The sequence below is a fragment of the Lampris incognitus genome, chromosome 12 (genome assembly GCF_029633865.1).
Source record: "Lampris incognitus isolate fLamInc1 chromosome 12, fLamInc1.hap2, whole genome shotgun sequence".
Classification (NCBI taxonomy): domain Eukaryota; kingdom Metazoa; phylum Chordata; class Actinopteri; order Lampriformes; family Lampridae; genus Lampris; species Lampris incognitus.
This window is the reverse complement of record NC_079222.1, coordinates 25147085-25168404: the sequence shown is the minus strand read 5'-3', so window position 1 is coordinate 25168404 and position 21320 is coordinate 25147085. Positions and strand designations below refer to the sequence as shown.

At 43.3% G+C, this 21320-nt stretch overlaps 1 protein-coding gene across 1 annotated transcript in view; it reads right to left on the bottom strand.

The window, feature by feature from the left end:
• The window catches only part of ric1 (RIC1 homolog, RAB6A GEF complex partner 1), a 97238-nt gene that overhangs the window by 25642 nt on the left and 50276 nt on the right, over positions 1-21320 (bottom strand). Inside the window, exons 3-14 of the mRNA XM_056290993.1 lie at positions 19893-19972; positions 14172-14279; positions 8644-8789; positions 7595-7731; positions 7204-7295; positions 6348-6436; positions 5465-5609; positions 5317-5365; positions 3617-3793; positions 3118-3339; positions 2043-2081; positions 24-134 (exon numbers count right to left, since the gene is read on the bottom strand). Coding sequence (XP_056146968.1) covers positions 24-134; positions 2043-2081; positions 3118-3339; positions 3617-3793; positions 5317-5365; positions 5465-5609; positions 6348-6436; positions 7204-7295; positions 7595-7731; positions 8644-8789; positions 14172-14279; positions 19893-19972 — 1395 coding nt within the window. The remainder of the gene's footprint in view (positions 1-23; positions 135-2042; positions 2082-3117; positions 3340-3616; positions 3794-5316; positions 5366-5464; positions 5610-6347; positions 6437-7203; positions 7296-7594; positions 7732-8643; positions 8790-14171; positions 14280-19892; positions 19973-21320) is intronic.

Below are 21320 nucleotides of genomic sequence, written 5' to 3'. Positions count from 1 at the left end.
AGTGTTATGAGTTGATTCCATACCTGAGTGATGTTTCCAAACAGCTTCCATTTCCTGGTGTATAAAGAATAGTGTGCAAATCCCCTTCTCCCTGCTACAGCCATGCACTGCCCTACTGTGTCGATGGCTGCAAACTACTCACACACACACACACACACACACACACACACACACACACACACACACACACACACACACACACACACACACACACACAGCAGGTTTTTCATTAAATTATTATTTTAATTTCTTTAAAGGTAGAATAATTAGGATTTTCCTAAAAATTAATGTATAGACTCATAAAAAAGTAATCCTTCAATCATCCCTTATGACACACTACATGTGTGTGGCGGTGTCTGTATCTGCAGAGACCTTGTCCTCTGCCGGTATGTTTGTATTTTTCTTATTTTGCTGTGTGCAGGATGTTTCTGGGCGTTAACCTTTGGGCAGTGGGACTCTATGAAAACATAGAGACCAGGTGCCAGATATAGATTGTTAGCATGCATCCAACAGGAAGCTATAACAATGGTGGACACAGTGCCGAAAAGACACAAATATAGTGAGGCGAAACACCAAGTGGACAAAGCTCGTTCCAAAAAAAAAAAAAGAAGCTCCTTGTGTTTGGGCGGCACAGTGGCCCAGCGGTTAGCGCTGTCGCCTCACAGCAAAAAAGTCCTGGGTTCGAACCTCAGGGTTGTCCAACCTTGGGGGTCATCTGAGGTCATCCTCCGTGTGGAGTTTGCATGTTCTCCCCGTGTCTACGGTGGGTTTTCTCCGGGTGCTCCGGTTTCCCCCACCATCAAAAAGACATGCATGTTAGGGTTAATACTGTTTGTGCCCCTGACTGAGGAGGCATGGCAAGACGAATTGGAGTTGGTCCCCGGCAGCTGCCCGCTGCTCCTAGCTACACAACTAGGATGGGTTAAATGCAGAGCATAATTTCCCTACAGGGATCAATAGAGTACATCAAAATAAAAAATGTCATAGCGCCAGGGAAGAGGGGCTAACTGTGAATGTTGTGTTCACAAACCGCAACCGACAAATACCACATATAAGTGTTTAAAGCACCATGTGCGTGGGTTGTCCAGGAAGGCACAATATACGGAGTGATTAACAGTTAATGGGTTACAAAGAATCTCACTCATTTAGCACATGCTCTAACTACAAAGTGTCGAAGTGTCCTTGAGCATGACCCTGAACCCCTGTTCCTGATGAGCAGGTTGGTGCCTTTGTGACAGGTTGGAAGGAACCGACTGTATTGTTCATTTGCAACAGACTTTGAATGCACCATTCATCCTTCCAACCTGTCACATCTTGCATTGCAGCCTCATCCATCAGCGTATGAATGTGAATGTGTGAATGGGTGAATGTGAGGCAATACACTGTAAAGTGCCTTGAGTGGTCAGTAGACTAGAAAAGCACTATATAAATGCAGTCCACCTACCATTTACAAGCAAGTTAAAACAATTTTGTTTAAATTCAAATTGGAAAAAAAAAAACATTTAGCAAGCATGAGCACGTGCACATAACCAGTCACACACACACACAATATCCAGCAAACAAGCATATAATGCAGAAAAAAGCATATATAGTGATGAAGGCAATATGCACTGAAACATCCATCCATCCATTATCCGAGCCACTTATCCCAACCGGGGCTGTGGGATGCTGGAGCCTATCCCAGCAGTCATTGGGCAGCAGGCAGGGCGACACCCTGTGCAGGCCGCCAGTCCATCACAGGGCCGACACACACACATTCACACCTAGGGACAATTTAGTACGGCCGATTCAACCGAACTACATGTCTTTGGACTGTGGGAGGAAACCGGAGCACCCGGAGGAAACCCACATAGACACGGGGAGAACATGCAAACTCCACATAGAGGACGACCCAGGACGACCCCAAAGGTTGGACTTCCCCAGGGCTCAAACCCAGGACCTTCTTGCTGTGAGGCGACTGCGCTAACCACTGCACCACCGTTCAGCCACACTGCATTGCACTGCATTGAAACAAACATTCACAAATACACTTCCATTCTTACCCGTATAGGCCAGTTGCTCTCTAGGTATGTGCTGTGAATCTAAAGGTAAAGTAAAACACACACAAAAATACACAATAATGTATATACAGATTATTCATTTCATGTGTTTGTTTATATATTGTATACACAGTATATATACACAGAGCTGCTGCTAGTTTCCCAAAGCTTCTTTATGAGGGGTAGTTTCTTAAAAGTTTTCAGTACTAATTTCTTTAACAGCGATTTAAAATAAATGTTCTGTGTAAACATGTGCTAGTTTTAATCAACTCAAGTTTCATATTTTTGTAGCTGCACAGTACAAGCTATAGTAAAACTGCTGAAATGCAGACATATTGATGTAAACTGGCTTCCTGCTATGTTTTAGGAAGAAACAAAAAACAGACTTTAGGGGCTTCATCCTTTTCTAATACTAAATAATTGTATTACATGTAACAAATATCACTATTGAATGTGTATTAATTAACCAAGGGTATTTTGCTGTCACATCTGAAAACAGTCTGTAAAATGTCAAGAAATAAATTGTTGCTCAGCAACAACAGCCTTAATTACCCACAAGGTGATGCATTTCAACCCACCCCACATTGGTGGAATTAGCAACAAATCCAAAAAGGCTGTGTAGCAACCAGGGCTGTCAAAACTGGTCAAAAAATGACATTTCCTTCTAAAAAAACACATGGGTCCGAACCCATTCGAATATATTTTTGCGCATTATGTCCATAAGAGGGCATAATGCGCAAAAATATATTGACCAAGGCCAAGGCCGTCGCGAGACAGCCGCAGTAGTGCTGGTCCCCCACCCCCCACCACACACACACACACACACACACACACACACACACACACACACACACAAACGAATATTGATTTTCACAGTCAAATGTCTGGGGTTTTTTTTGTTGCTTTTTTTTACAATTCGGTTATAAATTCGAATTTGGAACATTCATTTACAGCCCTAGTAGCAACAACTACAAGCAAGTAGTAAAATCTGCCAATCGGTATTTTTGTGGGTAAATAAATATTTACACCACCAAATCATGGTTGCATAGATAGTGTATAACAATGTGTGTGGCCTTACCTGGACCACATGCCAATGCTTGTGTCCCAGTAAAGTGCTGAGTCCCTGAGAGAGAGATGAGTTGGGGCTTGGGGGATGATGCAGCGGGCTGCTGTCCCGTGTGTGTATGTGTGTGTGAGGGTGTGTGCTGTGTGTGTCAGAGGTGCTGTGAACTTGTGTGGGATCACCACAGGTCAGGTAGAGGCGGTCCTCCCCATGGAGCAGGACGTGCTCCTGGTTACTCTATAGAGCAGAGCGAAAGATAAAGAGAGAGCGACAGGGAGGGAGAGAGAGAGAGCAGGTGATAAAGTGAGAGAGATCTGTTTCTTTAAATGTGTTAAGTTCCATAAGATGGTAGGTGCTAGAAACATGTTGCGGTAGAAAGTGCTATAAAAGTTTACAAGTTTGATTCCACTTTCAGATGTCATAAGAAATATCAACACAAAACTCTTTTTGGTTTTTAATAAATATGACTTTGTTACATTATCTGTTTCGTCATTTATGCCTTTCTTTTTCGCACCGTGCAAGGGTTGACAGTGAGGGCGCTCTTGATGAAGTGGAACTGTAATATGCAAGCCTGCAGCGATGAGCGAGAAGATGTAACTATCTCTTCCACATGCTCCTGCTGCTCCTCCTGTCTCCTTCTGTCTGGTTTGCTAGGAATCACCCACAGGTGGTAACCCTCTGCTCCCCAGCTCTGCAAAGCACAACACTTAGTATCAGTATGGACAAATCAAGTACAGACTCCAATATGTTTTAGCCATGCTAAAAAAAAGAGGGGGGGGATTCTTATCCAAAATGGGCAATATTGCTACCAGGTCATCCTGGTGGCTTTACTTGATATTTTTCTGTTGTGGGTTTCGTTTTGTTGAAATAATCCTGACCATTGTAAACCTCTTTTTAGCCACTGTGAGAAATGTACAAATTAAATGCACAATATGTCATTTCTGCCGCGAGGAATCGCCCAATCAAAACAATAACAAAAGACAAGAGTTTGATGACGTTGTGAAGTAGTGTGGGATCATGGGAGTTGTCTTCATTGTTAAGCAACCGCCATTGCCGATCAAAATCTATGTGACGTGACTCAGGCAGAATGTTCAAGGACAAGGTAATGTATTAAAGTTTTATTTATGTTTAGTCACATTTATTCACGTTACGTCACTTCATTCTAATGAAGTAGCCGCAAGTAACGTTAGCTAACTAACGGTAACTTGCTAACTTAACATTAGATAAGTCAACTACCCATGCAGCTACTGTAAGCTAACGTTATGTGGCGAATTCGATTGTGGGGAAGCCCAGTGCTGTTATCCATGGTCAAAACAATCATACTAGAAATAACTATGAGTGTGTTGAATATTGTTGTAACGTTATATCTTCTTGGGTCGCTTTGTTCACCCATACGTGTGAGTTTTAAGTGTCCTTTATTAATACCCTTAGGGAAATTCAGTTACTGCAAATTAACCCATCCTAGCTGTGATGTGTGTAGCTAGGAGCAGTGGGCTTCCACCTTCACGCTGCACCCGGGGACCAACTCCAGTTCCTTTCCCATTGCCTTGGTCAGGGGCACAGACAGGAGTATTAACTCTAACATGCATGTTTCTTTTGATGGTGGGAGAAACCGGAGCACCTGGAGAAACCCACCGCAGACACGGGGAGAACATGCAAACTCCACACAAAGGACAACCTGGGATGACCCCCAAGGTTGGACAACCCTGAGGTTCGAACCCAGGACATTCTTGTTGTGAGATGACAGCGCCAACCACTGGGCCACCGTGCCACCCGTTTGCACTTTACGTTGACAGTGTCGGCAACAGAATGTGCAGCAAACGGCAGTGAATAATGGTGCTCCATCACGAGTGAGCAATACAAACAATAGAGTGACTGGCTAGCTAGTTCTTCTGGTGTTTCCCATGTTTCCCTGGAAGTTATAGCAACTAGAGGGGGTAAACGGGATATGACGCCATTGGCAGGCGACCAAATAAAACGCACCGTTACCTTGAATAAAATTATGGATTTCTATGTAGTGCACAACTCAAAATATATAATATAGATCTGTCGTTTTTAGACATTTTAAAGCGAAAATGTTACATATTATGCCTTCAAGTTTAATAGTTTGACAAATACTAGCATTATAATGATAAATACCTAGAAAAATTAACAAAAAACCTCAAACCTATCAGGAAACACTTTAAAGGGGTAAAATATAACAAATTAACTAACCATGGAACTGATCTTGATGGGTTCCTTCTTGGTACCATCGGAACGATACCTAAATCACAGATAATAATACAGAGAAAAAAATTAGAAGTCAATATACATTCATGCGGTCAAGCTTAGTGTTTCTGTGTGTGTACGTGTGTCCACCCACGCAAAGTCTTCTCCCAGTGTGCAGATAAGGTGAGCTCCAAAAACACTCCAGAGTGACAGACCACCACACTCCCATGTCACCATGGCTACGCTGCAGTCAGGTGACCAGCGGATCAGCTTGACTGGACCCGTCTTGTTATAAATGTCTGAACAGGAAGGAAATGTATAACAGAGGTTACTCATAGTAAAGTCAATGTAATAACACACTTAATAATCCCTATATTATTAATGAATACAGTTCAAGTTTCGAGTTCTGAAGCATTCTGACCAAGCTCTTCGTGGATGGTTTGCAGCATGCGATGTTTCTCTTTATTACATGAATGCTTGAGATAATGATGATAGATTGCAGATAAAATAATTTTTTTGGTTAGATGGATACTTATTATTTTGTCTGAACACATTCCAAGTTACAGTGATAACTAACCATAACAAGTTTCCCTAGGCACCTTGATACTAACGCCTTCATTCTGCGATAAACGGAACCACCACAAACCCAATGTTTAAACACTGGTGGTCCAACATGTCATCCTCTGGGTTTACTATGAGGACAAATACCATCATTTTAACTTTTTTGTGTTTATAATATGGAAGTGGATTCATGCCTCAACTTTCTATGTTGTCTACTGGACAGTGCTTGTGTCAACTGCTACCACTAGGTGGAGCGATGATGCTACATAGAGGTAAACTGAGGGAGAATAACCATTCAAATTTCTAATGTGCACCCATCACATACATGCATACTGTCTGCACAAAAAAAGGAAGAAAAAAAAAACAACAAAAAAACCCACCCCGCAATTTATGGATCAGTGGGAGGAAAAGCAATAGAGGAATGCAAGATAGGGAGGGTGAGAGAGATGAAGAAGAACCAAACATAAGAGTCGTACCTGGGTAGTGTTTTGGGGTGAGCTCTAGTTTGTGGGAGAGCTGCATTGATCCTGTCGTAGTGTCTATCATGTACACCAATACTGAGCCACTGGAACAACACACAAAAGGGGGCGTGAGCACATACACATGCACGAGCTACACAATCACACATGCGCGTACACACACACACACACACACACACACACACACACACATGTGCACCAACACAAGCACACGCACTCAAAGGGTCATGTTGTGTACATATGAGTGGCCTAGAATTCCTCTCAGAATAGGTAACTGGTGAAGTTGCCTTTGTACATATTACCATAGCCAAAGGCTATACATTTGTTACTCTGCAGATACCTTGAAGCTATACTCCATGCAGTGTAGTTCTACCTTCTGTACAGCAAAATGTATGTCGGCAATCTCTCTCTCCCCCCATCCCTCCTCCCACACACACACTCACAAATGACTGAAATATTGCAAACCTATTTAACACTGACACAAAAACAAGCTGACAAGATCAAGTTTCTTTGTTCTGCATGTCTTTGTTGGAATACAAGAATGGTTAACCTCAAACAGGCAGAGCCTTCAGTTGATCCAAATTCTGCTTACTTGTATTATCAGATAACAAAATGAGCGTTAGCTACATCAAATGGTAAAATCCTACACAAGGTCTTGATGCTTGCTCAATAATCCAGGTAAGGAAATCAAAGAAGGTGGAATCAGTTCATCTGGATACAATGTTTACTGACAGATACGTTTCATCACTCAACTAAGTTGAGTGATGAAACGTATTATTATTATTATTATTATTATGATTATCATCATGATCATCATTATCAAATATAGATATAAAGTTGCACACAAACATACCTGGCACAACCAAAGGCCATCAGTCTGTATTTGTTGTTGACAGCCACACAGGTGCCATCATTAACATCTGCTGCCCAGACACCCTGCAGCTGCTGAACACACACACACACACACATCACCACCACCACATCCTTTAAATCTTACAAGTAACTGCACGTTTCTATAGTTTGCAAAAATGTGGGCTAAACTGAAAAGTGCTTGACTGTTCGAGCTCTTCAGCTATGACAAACATTAGATACAAGTGTGTGTGCGTATAAGTTAGTGTATGTCTGTTTCTTTGTGTGTGTTCTCATGAGTTGTAATACCGCTGGCACTTAAGTTCCTGATCTGTTACTGTTACATGTATAAGTGGCCTCATCTGAAAACTGAATGTTGATGTGAGCACGCTTACATCCGCGGTGATGGTGTTGCTGAGCGGTGTGATGAAGCCTAGGCGTCCATCACTCAGCACAACAGCAAAGCCGTCCAAGGTCACACAATACTCCATACACCTGATGTACACTCCCTCCAAGTCTAGAGACGGACCACCTACACACACACACACACACACACACACACACACACACACACACACACACACACACACACACACACACTCACACACACACACACACACACAAAACTGTAGAGATTATACAGGGTAAAAGTATTCTGCCCTCTATATATTGTGTGAGAGAATACAGATGCATGTTACAACATGAAGCTGCAGTACAAGAGGAGCACCCTAACCTAGATGTAAATTTGTGATTACAGAAAACTGTATGCGGGTACTCAAAGACCGCCACCTGGGTATATGTATTTGCATGAACCCGTGTGCCCGAGGTGTGAGACTGCATCTTTGTGCAACTGGGTCCACCTTCAATTCCCTTGCAATGTAAGCTGTTAAAGATAAAGACTGTACACCTTCTTGCTGTGAGGCGACAGCGCTAACCACTCGGCCACGGTGCTGCCATGGTGCCCAGCTGTCTTGCTGAGTGCAAAAACTTTGATATCATCTCATCTCTTTTGTTGTCGTTGAAAACAGCATTCCAAGACATGTCAGATTCTTTGTAAGACTGCTTTAGTTGTTGATTTCTTTTAAAGGTGTGTTGAACAAATGACTGACTTATAACACATTACGTGGTCATATTTTCAAATCTCCAGTCAGCTTCTAGCACTGGGCCCTATCTGTGCTATAGTTTTTTTAAATTCTCAATTCTGTTACTCCGTCCGTGATTCTGTAACTATCACAGAAACTACAGGGCTCTATCTCAATGCTGCCATCAGTCTGTTGCTGGCCCGTGCTGGGCCCTGTCAAAAAACACACTTGCCACCGGATCTAACAGTTTTTCTGGGGGCAACCTGTATTTCCATGTTTTGTCCACTACTGTAAGTTTGTATTTCTGTGTCCACAGGTTTGTCTTCTAGTTCACTTCTGTAAATATCTGTGTATTTGCTAACCTCTGGCAGACTGCAGGTCCAGCGAGAAAGGGATGGTAGTAAGGCTAATGGCTTTTCGTCCGTTGCTGCCCAGACCATCCCAGTGTAGCACGTGGAGGTAGCCATCTGCCGTACAAACCAACAAGTCCTCCTGAACAGACTGTAAGCTGGAGGGATGGACAGAAGAATAAAAGAGAGGGAACCGTAGATAAAGAGAGGAAGAGGGAAGAGTAAACAGAAAAAGGAGGGCACAGAAAGGCAGACAGAGATAGTAAACAAGAAAGGGAGGAGAGGAGGGATAGCAGGCGTGTGGGTGGGGGTACAACAGCAGAGTGTTAGAAAACAGAAAAGTAGTCATCATTCAGTTGCGTCTTCTATATGAGGCCTAAGAATTTTGCTGGCCAGCTGTGATGAGGCCATGTAGCGGCCCACTCCAAGTCTTACTGTCTTCACATACATGAGAACAAACAACAGTGTGTGTGTATATGTGTGTGTGTGTGTGTGTGTGTGTGTGTGTGTGTGTGTGTGTGTGTGTGTGTGTGTCTGTCTGTGTGTCTGTCTGTGTGTCTGTGTGTCTGTGCATACGTGCACCATAAAGCAGTGCATTGTCTTCCACAGAGTACGGGAGGCCAAGTACTTAAGATAACAAGATGGGATTGAAGGGACAGGGACGAGAGCAGAAATAAAGGAAAGAGAATGAAGGGAAACAGTACAGAATGTAACGCAGGATTCACTGTGGAGAAATTGCGTTGATGTCCTACACTTTGACAGCAAAGCCTACTCACATCTCCTACACAATATAAATGCCAACGTTATGTAAACCGAGCATTTTGGCTTGAATGAATTTCTGTCCCTGCAGACCGGAGGGACAGTGGGAGAGACATCAGATTGATGGGCAGAAATGTAAAAAGAGATAAACACAAGCCCAAGTAAACAAATGGCGAAAAAGGAAGTAAAACCAGGGGAAGAAAATTAGTAGAGCGACTGAGAGCTTTTGTAATCCGGCAAATGAAAGGAGTTGCGTGGGTGGATCCATATTGAACTCAGTGAAAGGGGGGAAAAAAGATTTAGACTGCTAAGAAATTAAAAGGACAATGAGGATGAAAATGCCAGACTCCGAGACAGTGAATTAAAAAGGAGAGATGAAACTGCTTGCTCATTTATCGTGCAGTATGCCGTGTTCTTGAGGATTACTCCACTTTTGCAGGTCGTTTTCTTCACCATGTGCTTGTTACGACTTAAAATGAACTTTCTTTGATTACAATTATACATTATCATCCTACGTTGAAACAAATGACCTTTTTTTTGGGGGGGGGGGTTCTCCCCAATTGTATCTGGCCAATTATTACCCCACTCTTCCGAGCTGTCCCGGTCACTGCTTCACCCCCTCTGCCGATCCGGGGAGGGCTGCAAACTACCACATGCCTCCTCCAATACATGTGGAGTCGCCAGCCGCTTCTTTTCACCTGACAGTGAGGAGTTTCACCAGGGGGACATAGCGCGTGGGAGGATCACACTATTCCCCCAGTTCCCCCTCCCCCCGAACAGGTACCCTGACCGACCAGAGGAGGCGCTAGTGCGGCGACCAGGACACATACCCACATCTGATTTATCACCCGCAGACACGGCCAATTGTGTCTGTAGGGATGCCCGACCAAGCCGGAGGTAAAACGGGGATTCGAACCGGCAATCCCCGTGTTGGTAGGCAACGGAATAGACTGCCACGCTACCCGGATGCCTCTGAATCAAATGAGTCTTAATAGATGTGAGTTTGCTGTCAGGCCTCCAGTCATGGCCATGCAACAATTTCAACTAATAATGCAATCATTAGAAGCCATTTCAAGAAAGGTATAACAAATATTTATTTTCATTCCCATTTTAGTCATTCACTGTTACCGTCTTACAAAGCAAAACCAAATAAAGGACATTTTTAAATGCCTTAAACAGCATGCTAAGATAGGAAGATACGTATATTCCCAATTGTTTTATTGGAACTGGAAGCCAGAATCATTTCACATCAAGAGGTCCTAGTATCTTTTAAATGAACAGTGTCCTGTGCCTTCCCCTACTGTCACAACACCCAATATAATATATATGGGCCTAGGGCTGGACAATATTTCAATGTTATCATTAATTCTGGGGATTATATTCAGATAGTGTCAACCTGATCTGGCAAATGTGCTGTCTCAATAACGGGAATCTACTACCTAAAAATTTCTCACAAATGAGATCTGAAATATTTGGGAAAAGCACAATTTAAAAACCATTTTTGGTTTGATTTGGTTTGAAACTTTACATTACCAAACAGCTCAATGTGATGAATGTCAACTGGATTCTAAAACACGGTGTAAACAGATAATGTGATATATTGGCACTGTGTAAAATTTCCCACGATTACTGTGATAATATTTTGCATATTGCCCAGCACTATATGGGCCTAAATTAATCAACAGCAGTACACACTCAACTTCTCCATCTAGATAGTCCTAAAACTAAAAAGTTTCCCCCTATCCATTCATCTACCTCTCCGTCAACCTATACAACTCTATCCAACACGAATCCTTAAAATAACTCCCTCCCACAAAACAAAGACTCTCCTTCCTTCTCATCTGGAAGAAATACAGAGTGGAACGGCTTATCTGGTCCATGCACTCCAGTTATCTCCCACACCCAATACTGGTATTCAATGACAGGAAATGAACTATTGGAGCCATTACTCTGTCTTAAATGGCCTCCCCAGATAGCAAGATCTGACCAGTCGAAATAACCATAACTAGGGTTGCAAATTTCGTGCGTTTCCCTTAACTGATAGTTGAACGCGTTAACAATCAATATTGATTAATCATTAACAATAAGATACACAACGCACATCTTTTTCTCAGTTGAAGTTTTATTTAAACAATTCTAGGGGCACATTAGTTATGTGGAACACTAATGCAGTGGGATGCAGCTGTAAGACCGCCACCCTATTTTTCCCATGGCGCGAGTGCAACTGCCGCCGTGGGCTATGGGTCGCAAATTGTGGTCACTCACTCACGGACGACCTGTGAGGGACGTTTAGTAGGACGCGCTTACGACTGGGGCTGTCTGGACAGCTTCATGCTCGTTAATTAGCCTTCTTCTGTGTTGTTTTATGGCGGTTGGCATCCATAAATGTTGCGTTACTGCCGTCTGCTGTATTGTAACAACCTCACAGTGCAAACTGTTTATAGTGTCCACCCAAAGTGATGTGTATTCAGCCTTGCCCCCCAGTTTTATTACCCGTTTTATTCTTGAATAGCAAGGCAGACCAGACCAAACCTATTTTGTAAATAAATATAAAGTGCTGTTTAAACGGAAAATAAAAAGAAATACTCTGAACCTCTCCACGATAAACTCAAATCCTACTGGTTTGTATTTAAGAAAATGAACATATCGACCCAGTCAGGAACCCTTCTTCCTTTGTTGCGCCAGTAGTTTTTCTGAACTGCAAAGGTGAAGTACGCCCTCTTGTTGTATAAAAGTTAATATATGTGAGCTCCAAAGAAAGGGTACACAAAACATACACCAATCAGCCAAAAAATTAACACTACCTGCCTAATATTGTGTAGGTCCCCCTTGTGCCGCAAAAACAGCACTGACCCTTCGAGGCATGGACTCCACAAGACCTCTGAAGGTGTCCTCTGGTATCTGGCACCAAGAAGTTGGCAGCAGACCCTTTAAGTCCTGTAAGTTGTGAGGTGGGGCCTTCATGGATTAGCCTTATTTTTCCAGCACACCCCACTGATGCTCGATCAGATTGAGGTCTGGGGAATTTGGAGGCCATGACAACACCTTGAACACTTCCTGTTCTTCAAACCATTCCTGAACATTTTTTGCAGTGCGGTAGGGTGCATTATCCTGCTTAATGAGGCCACTGCCATCAAGGAGTACTGTTGTCATGAAGGGGTGTACCTAGTCTGCAATGATGTTTAGGTAGGTGGCACATGTCAAAGTAACATCCACATGAATGCCAGAACCCAAGGTTTCCCAGCAGGACATTGCCCAGACCATCACACTGCCTCCACTAGCTGGCCTTCTTCCCATAGTGCATCCTGATGTCACCCAGGTAAACGGCACACATGTACCCGGACGTCTGTATGATGTAAAAGAAAACATAACTTTTAACTTTTTCAACAATTTGAGCTACAGTAGCTCTTCTGTGGGATCGGACAAGACGGGGTAGCCTTTGATCCCCACATGCATCAATGAGCCTTGGGCACCCATGACCCTGTCGCCAGTTCACCGGTTGTCCTTCCTTGGACCACTTTTGGTAGGTACTGACCACTGCATACCGGGAACACCCCGCAAGACCTGCCGTTTTGAAGATGTTCTAGTCACGTCTAGCCATCAGAATTTGGCCCTTGTCAAGTTGCTCAGATCCTTACGCTTGCCCATTTTTCCTGCTTTCAACACATCAACTTCAAGAACTGACTGTTCCCTTGCTGCCCAATATATCTCACCCCTTGCCAGGTGCCACTGTAATCAGATAATCAATGTTATTCACTTACCCATCAGTGGTTTGAATGTTTTGGCTGATCAGTGTACATTGTCGTTTAATACATTTTTATTTGGTTAAATTCTTAACAGCAATTAATCAATAAATGATAACTCATTAACATCCCTAACCACAACAACTACAAATCTTTTGACAGTGGATGAAAGTGTAAACAAAACAAACCTGGACAAACTCAGTGATGGGATTAGGCAAGACGAAAGTATCAGTTCAAGATTTATAAATTATTATCAAATGTTAGGTTAAAATTTTGATCACTATGTTAGAGTCACACAGAATTTGTTAATATGGACTGCTACTCTGAGGCATTTCCAGTGATTCAAATATGGGGGAGCTAGAATATAATTTGAAAACGTCATCTCATCTTCAGCCGCTTTTCTGGGGTCAGGTCACAGTGGCAGCAAGCTAAGTAGGGCACTCCAGACATCCCTCTCCTCAGCAATGCCCTCCAGCTCCTCCTGGGGGATCCCAAGGTGTTCCCAGGCCAGATTGGACATGTAGTCCCTCCAGCGAGTTCTGGGTCTACCCCGGGGTCTCCTCCCAGTTGGCCGTGCCTGGTAAACCTCCAAAGGAAGGCGCCCAGGAGGCATCCTAATCAGATGCCTAAACCATCTCTCTAATTTGAAAACGTGAAATTGCAAATTCAAAAAAATTGGGAAATTTAGTTCTTTGCAGTATGGGGGTATAGTAATCCGTAGTTGGTAATGTCTTTAAAACCTCCCAGACAGATTCTGATTCTGTAAAGGGGAAACATGGTTAAGCAAAGCACCGGGACAAAGTCAGATACTGACATTATGCACGATGCTTCATGCGGTTTACAAAAACAATTTTGCTAATATTCAACGTGAATGTCTCTTTTGGAGTGTGTATGTATGTCTGCCTGCACATATCTATACATTTGGTAGATACAAGTCTGAGTGTAACAGTGAATGTGTCTACCATGCAGAATCAAAACGGCCAATAGGGGCAGGGAAAGACAAGAAAATGAAGAGAGGCACACAGACACCAAACCTACCTTGTAATGGGAGCCTCCAGGTCCACAGGTTTCTTCATCTCAAGAGAGAGAGCCGGGGCACACTGCTCTTCCTTATAGCCTGGGGTCACCTTCACACGAGGACTCCCTCTGCTCACACACAGGCACACCCACAAACCCACAAATATGGGGGGGGGGATTTAATTGGTAAGACAGGAAAAGAATGGGATCCTATCAATTTATAGGCCCAATCTTGTTTCTTGTTTCGTGACTGCATGCATAGTAACAGCAGATTCTTCAAGGACAGTCTAAAAAGTTTGCTCAAGTCCAGACTTGCCCAGTCTGTACTGCTCTGCGGTCTAGGAGGATAAATGCATTCTTGAACTCATAGGTATGACTTGACTTGACATTATGCGGGAATGTTTTGGCTCCCCTAAAAACTCATTAATAACATTGATGCTAATGGGTGACCAGTTCTGTTGAAGAAAAATTAACTGGAAAATGAAAGGAATATACCGAAAGAGAGAAAAAATGGTCTAAGTGCTTCCAAAATGTCTTATCTATATGGTATAAATAACTTACAGAAACATTACGTGTAATAGGCTAGGTGCCTGAACCCCAATAAGCGGCCCGTGGGCCAAGTCCGGCGTGAATATGTGAGCCATCGTTTTCTTCAGTGAACTCGATCAAGAACCAGGAAAGAAAGACTCTCCAATGCACATCCTGGCCAGTGCCTCAGGCTTGCCACAACAGAAAACAGGCCCGACATCAGAAGGATTGCCTCATCCCGTCATTCTCACTTCTCTCACTGACTGGGGAACGAACATCCATTTTATTTTTGTCCATTTGTCCATAATTAAATGGTTGGTTTTGGACTTATTTTGTTTCAAGAGTGTATTTTTTTTCCTTGTGTGACCCTCAACACAGGCTTTAGGAACCCCAGGCCTAAATTATTACTACTACCACTACTGTAGGAGCAAGGGAGGTAGAGGAATTGCACGCCTGTCGCTCAGTCAACAACGGTAGTTGTAGTGTGTGTGTGTGTGTGTGTGTGTGTGAGTGTGTGTGTGCGTGTGTCAGGGCGTAGCATGTGTATGTGTCACCGGGACATAGCGGTAGAAATTAATGTCATCTGCACCTGCATATGACTCAGTTTTTTTTTTTGTAACAGAGAGGGGGGTGAGTAGGGTGCCGTTATTTTCTGTTGACCCCTGCTTTTTGTCCAGTTTCACCACAATTTCTAGACAGAGCATCCTGTAATGTAAAAGTGTGTGTGTGTTTACAATAAACAATAAAACGCAGCTACAGACTCATGCTTGACTGGACATAGCGTGAGAAAGAGAAAAGAGAAAGCCTCTTTATTTGGTCATTGTATGGTTACAATGACATTTGTTCTCTGCATTTAACCCATCTATTGTATAGGAGCAATGGGCAGCAGCAGCGCCCGGGGACCAAATCCAGTTCTTCTTTCTCTTGCCTTGCTCAGGGGCACAGACAGGAGTATTAACCCTAACATGCATGCCTTTGTGATCGTGGGAGGAAACCAGAGCACCTGGAAGAAACCCACACAGACACGGGGAGAACATGCAAACTCCACAGGGAAAGGACCTGGGACGGCCTGGGGTTCGAGCCCAGGACCTTCTTGCTATGGGGCAACAGTGCAAACCACTGAGCCAATGTGCCGCCGGACCGTGTCGGACAGATCTCCCTATATCGGCCCCCTTAGCGGCTAATTGTTACATTTCAATACTTGCTACAACAATTATTACTACTACTACTACTACTACTATTACTATTACTACTACTACTAAGAAGAAGAAGCAGTCGACCTGGAGAGAAATAACGGAGGCCATAAATGATTGTTGAATGATTGTTTATTTAGTCTGTTAGTTTAATAATAGCTATTTTAACAATACCATGCAAGGCAGCAGCTTGGTGCCAGTGACACTGCGGATGGCCCGACAGGTAGTGGACTTGTGGATGCTGATCATGTCTCCAACTTTGTTTTGAAAAACACCATTTGCGTAAAAGCAAACCACTATTAGCACTGCAACGCAGGTGACAATGCTGCGTTGTGGTCCGAAACAAACTGCAAGTCCGGTGACAGCTCTTCAGTAAGTTCATCTCTCCTATAGAATCCAATCCTCTCAATCAATCACCGTTGTATAAATCCAGTAGATTGCTTCTATTCCTAATAACTCTCTCTCATCCAAAAGCTCACACGTAAAATCGATATATGACACGCACCATGATCAGTGTTACAAGCTGTGTTGTTTAGTCATTAACATAGAAACGGCCTAGATTTCGACTTTACGCCTGCTCCTGACTAGACTTGAGATTTACGCTCTGTCTTAGCAAGAAGAAGCCTAAGCCTAGATGGTGCAACGGCGTAACTATTAGGTCGGACTTAGAATGCCAAGTTATGACCGACTTCACTTAAGACCAGGCGTAAGCCCTGCTGGTGCAAACAGCCCAAGCTCCCTTACCAAGAGGGCACAGCAGAGGACATACTTCCTGTGGCAGCTGAAAAAGTTCAATCTGCCAAAGCACTGTTACACAGCCATCATTGAGTCAATCCTCACCTCCTTGATCACTATCTGGTACAGACTGCAGAGTATCATTCGCTCTGCCGAGAGGGTGATCGGCTGCAACCTGCTGTCCCTCCAGGACTTGTATGCCTCCAGGACACTGAGGCAAGCAGGAAAGACCATGGCGGACCCTTCCCACCCACACCATGGTTTCTTCAAAACATTGACGCCTGGCACGAGGCTAAGGTAAGTAAAAACCTCGCACCACAAGAACAGCTTCTTCCCTTCAGCAGTAGGCCTTTCTAACAAGCCCCAAGACACCCACAGATTCTGACAATGCCGCCCACCCGTACCCCCTTCTATCTTCCCTAATGTGCTTTCTGTATATGGACACCTTGCATAAAACCTGCACTATTCTGTAAATAACTTATTCTGTAAAAAACTTCTTAAAATCATCATTTAACTTTTTGAAAATACAGCTCCTGCCACCCAGTGCCAGGCATCAGGGGCAGCCATATGGTCTCGTGTTCAACTCTGAACCGGCGTTTATTGCACCTTATTGGACCTTATTTTTATCTTATCTTGTATATATTTATTTGATTTATTATCATTTTCAACTTTTACTTTTACTATTTACTGTTAATTTTTCCCTCTTGCACCAACATACCAAGACAAATCCCTCGTATGTTATTGTACTTGGCAATAACTATGACTCTGAGGCCTCACCTACGAGGGTTTTCCCTAAGTGATATCTGCAGCCTTTGTTTACATCACAAAAACTCTTTTTTTGGTCAGAAAGAAGAGTCTTGCATGTGCATGTGTGTGTGTCTGTGTGTGACTGAGAGACAAAGAAGGAGACAGAGTTCATGTCTTTAATGACAGGTTACTTGTTTTGCTGCTATTCAACAATAGACAGAGTTCATGTCTTTAAAGTGTAACTTCTCCCCCAGGTCTGAGCCTCGCTCCACTCACTGCATAATTAAAAAAAATGTTAAAAAGTGGGCAAGGGACTTGGGGGGGGGGTGGATGTGTGAGGCAGGAACAGCTGGGAGATTCACGAGAGGGGCCCAGTGTGGGTCGCCAGCTCACCACCACACACCGCCATACCCAGTCCTCTCTACCGGCCTGCCTTGTGGCACGGCATCGGACACTGCCCAGCAAAGATGCCCTGACCACAACGCCACAACACGGATGCCCTGCAGACGGAAGGGGACCTGCGAGACGGGCCGCAGCTTTCCAGCAGCGGTGAGAAGCAGGCGACGGGGCGACTGCTCCCCCAGCCACTGTGCAAGCCCAGCCAAACCGACTCACTTGTCCGTTGGTGCTTCCACAGCCATCAAAAGTACAAGTATGAACCATCGCGCCAAAATTGAAAATTATGACATGTATATAACTACAACTAACTGTAAACTGAGAGAAATTCAAAAGGTTGGTAGAAAAAGTAATGAGGCTGCAAGGTTAGTGAGTAAACTCCTGAGAATGATGAGTCTCGATCAGCATATATTTGAAAATGAACACAGCTTCACAAGGGTGGAAGCTGGGGAAGGTGGGTCGCCCACCTCCCTTAATGTTCTTCTTTTTTTAAACTTTTAGTTCGTAGATAAGCCCCAACCGGTCGACTCTACGTCAGCATTGGCCTTTCAAGGTTCAGGGCTGATTTAAAACAGTAGATGGCGTGTTGAGCTATTTCAACCCATGAAATGTTGATTTTTATAGATTTGGTAAGAAATGTCAATATTAACACCAACATTGGTGTATTTCATCACCGTGCAGTCATTTCGTTCAGTTTACAGCTCAAAAAACAGTTTAAGTGTTTAGTACCTCTTTAATGAAGGGTTACTTGTTTTGCTGCTAGTCAACAATAAAGAACACTGTTTGGAACAATTTGTCTGTTTATTAGTAGCCTAGATCCAGCCTATATCCAGCCTACAGCCAATCAATAAACTATGCCTTGCAACAAGCGTAATAAGCCCAAAAACAAAATAGTGCAACACCGCTCACTTTGCTGTAGCCTAGGCTAAATTTGGAGGTTTGCGGGTCAGGTCGGGTTCAGGTGGTTAATTAATGCATATTTCAGTGGGTTGAGCTGTGCGGATTGGCTCTCATAACGGGTGGGTGAAGGTATTAAAAAACCCTGACCCACACATCACCAGTTGCCAGCATTAGCACAACATGCAGTTGTATTCTTGCCAGAACCCAAAGCCATCATCTTTACCTTCGCCGATGAATTGCATGTTTGCATTTTTTTTCATTGGTTGTATAATGGGGTCAAATTCAACATCAAACACAACACAGTGAACATGCCTGGGCTAGCATTCTCTTACATCTGTTCACACCCATCCTTGATAGCAAGATCACTTTGCCTCTCGCAGAACCAACTTCCAAGGATTTTTTTCTTTTTCTTTTTTTTGTTGATCCCCCCACCCCCCTTTTTTCTCCCCAATTGTATCCGGAAATTACCCCACTCTTCTGAGCCGTCCCGGTCGCTGCTCCACCCCCTCTGCCAATTTGGAGAGGGCTGCAGACTACCACATGCTTCCTCCGATACACGTGAAGTCACCAGCCGCTTCTTTTCACCTGACGGTGAGGAGTTTTGCCAGGGGGACGCAGCACATGGGAGATTGTGCCATTCCCCCCAGTTCCCCCTCCCCCACGAACAGGCTCCCCGACTGACCAGAGGAGGCACTAGTGTGGTGACCTGGAAACAGACCCAAATCCAGCTTCCCACCCGCAGATACAGCCAATTGTGTCTGTAGGGACGCCTGACTAAGCCGGAGGTAATATGGGGATTCGAACTGGCGAGCCTCGTGTTGGTAGGCAACATAATAGACCGCCACGCCACCCGGATGCCCCAATTTCCAAGGATTTTGAGCCGGGAACCCCTTTCAGTTCAACAGTGCTCCCAGTCAAAACCAAGGACTCAGTTCATTCTAAATGGGGTATTGCTAGTTCTGCTGTAAGCAAAACATTTGTTCGATAATATGGACTAATCTCAACTTTCACCTTGGTCAAACTTTCTTGCTGCTGTCTTAGCTTTGCTTTTTGCAATTATTAGCCTAATCTTGCTTCAGCTTGACACTATACAGCCAATGTTCATACCAATTTATAAAACATACACAAACGTCTCTTTCACGTCAGTTTTTAAGATGACACTAAGTATGTATCTATGTTTGCAGGCTTTTGTGTGTGCGTGTGTGTGAGCATGTGTGTGTGAGCATGTTTGTGCGTATCTTACTTTGGGTAGACAGGCTCATAGAGGTACTTGTCCTCCCCTCCTCCCAGCACATCAAATAACAGGATATAGCCTTTGGCAGCCTGAACAAAGAGAAGGACAGGATCATCCTTAAGAAACACGATCCGACTTGGTTCACCTAATAAGAAATAACAGATAGACTGAGGCACAAACACAGATCAAATTAAATAAAATTACTTAACGCTGTATGTTTAGCTAAAAATACCTTTTAAGAGAGAAAACAGAGAGCGAGAGTGGGACAGGCGAGAGTGGGACAGACGAGAGAGATGCTTTATCGATTAAACAAAATTGCATGTTGACAAAAGACTTAGATACTATGAGATAAGGGAAGAGAGAATGAGTCAGTAAATGAAAACATGACTTAAATTAGACATCTCGGGGATAGAGGAAAGGACGGAAATGGATCAAATGATGGGTTGAGACCCACACATGGGTCACTGCAGGGGGCCAGGTGGGTCATGTGATGTCAACAATAAACACATTTTGTTTGGTGACGGATAAAAAGCCAAATTTATCTTCCTTTTTTGTGATTGATATGTTTTTTTAAATAAGAGAAAGATTTATTTTCATACATTCAAAGCAGTCAAAGCAAACTATGCAGTAACTTAATTATCTTCCAAATATCATTAAAATGATGTTTAATGTTGACATGTTTTGTCTGTTTGATTTGAATATGAGCAGGGCGTGACTGAAGACTGAAAAGAAGAATACTGCATTGATTAACAATACAGATATAAAGGATTGGCAATTCATTCACTTTTTGACAGGTAATGAGAATTTATTGCTTATTTTACTGCACAAAATATATAAAGGGTCCAAGGTCAAAAATTATCTCAACAAGTGGGTCTCGGCATGAAAAGGTTTGGGAACCCCTGTAGTCGAGTCTCACTGAATCCAGGCAGACTGTGACATGACCTCTGTACTGTTGACGTTGGTTACCATTTACCCAATCCAATCCAATCAAATGTCTTTATTTCGGACATGCAAAATAAAATGAAAAATGACCAAGCATAAATAGAAAAAGAAAACAAATGATAAAAACAAAACCAGAAGAATTCAACAAGAATTCTCCATAGAGGATCCAACAAAGCAGTAGGAGGAAGTTGCTACTTATAATTTCCTGCCCCCTCTCTAATGCTCAATTAATAAACCTAAATAATAAACTTACATTTTTCACACATTAGAGCATGCCATTCTCAATATATATCTCAGAATGACTCAATAAAAATAAAAAAACAAAAAAACAATGAATGTAATAAAAATAAAAACAATAAAACCACAAAAACATCTATCCATCCATTATCCAAACTGCTTATCCTGCTCTCAGGGATGCTGGAACCTATCCCAGCAGTCATTGGGTGGGAAGCAGGGAGACACCCTGGACAGACTACCAGGCCATAACACACACAC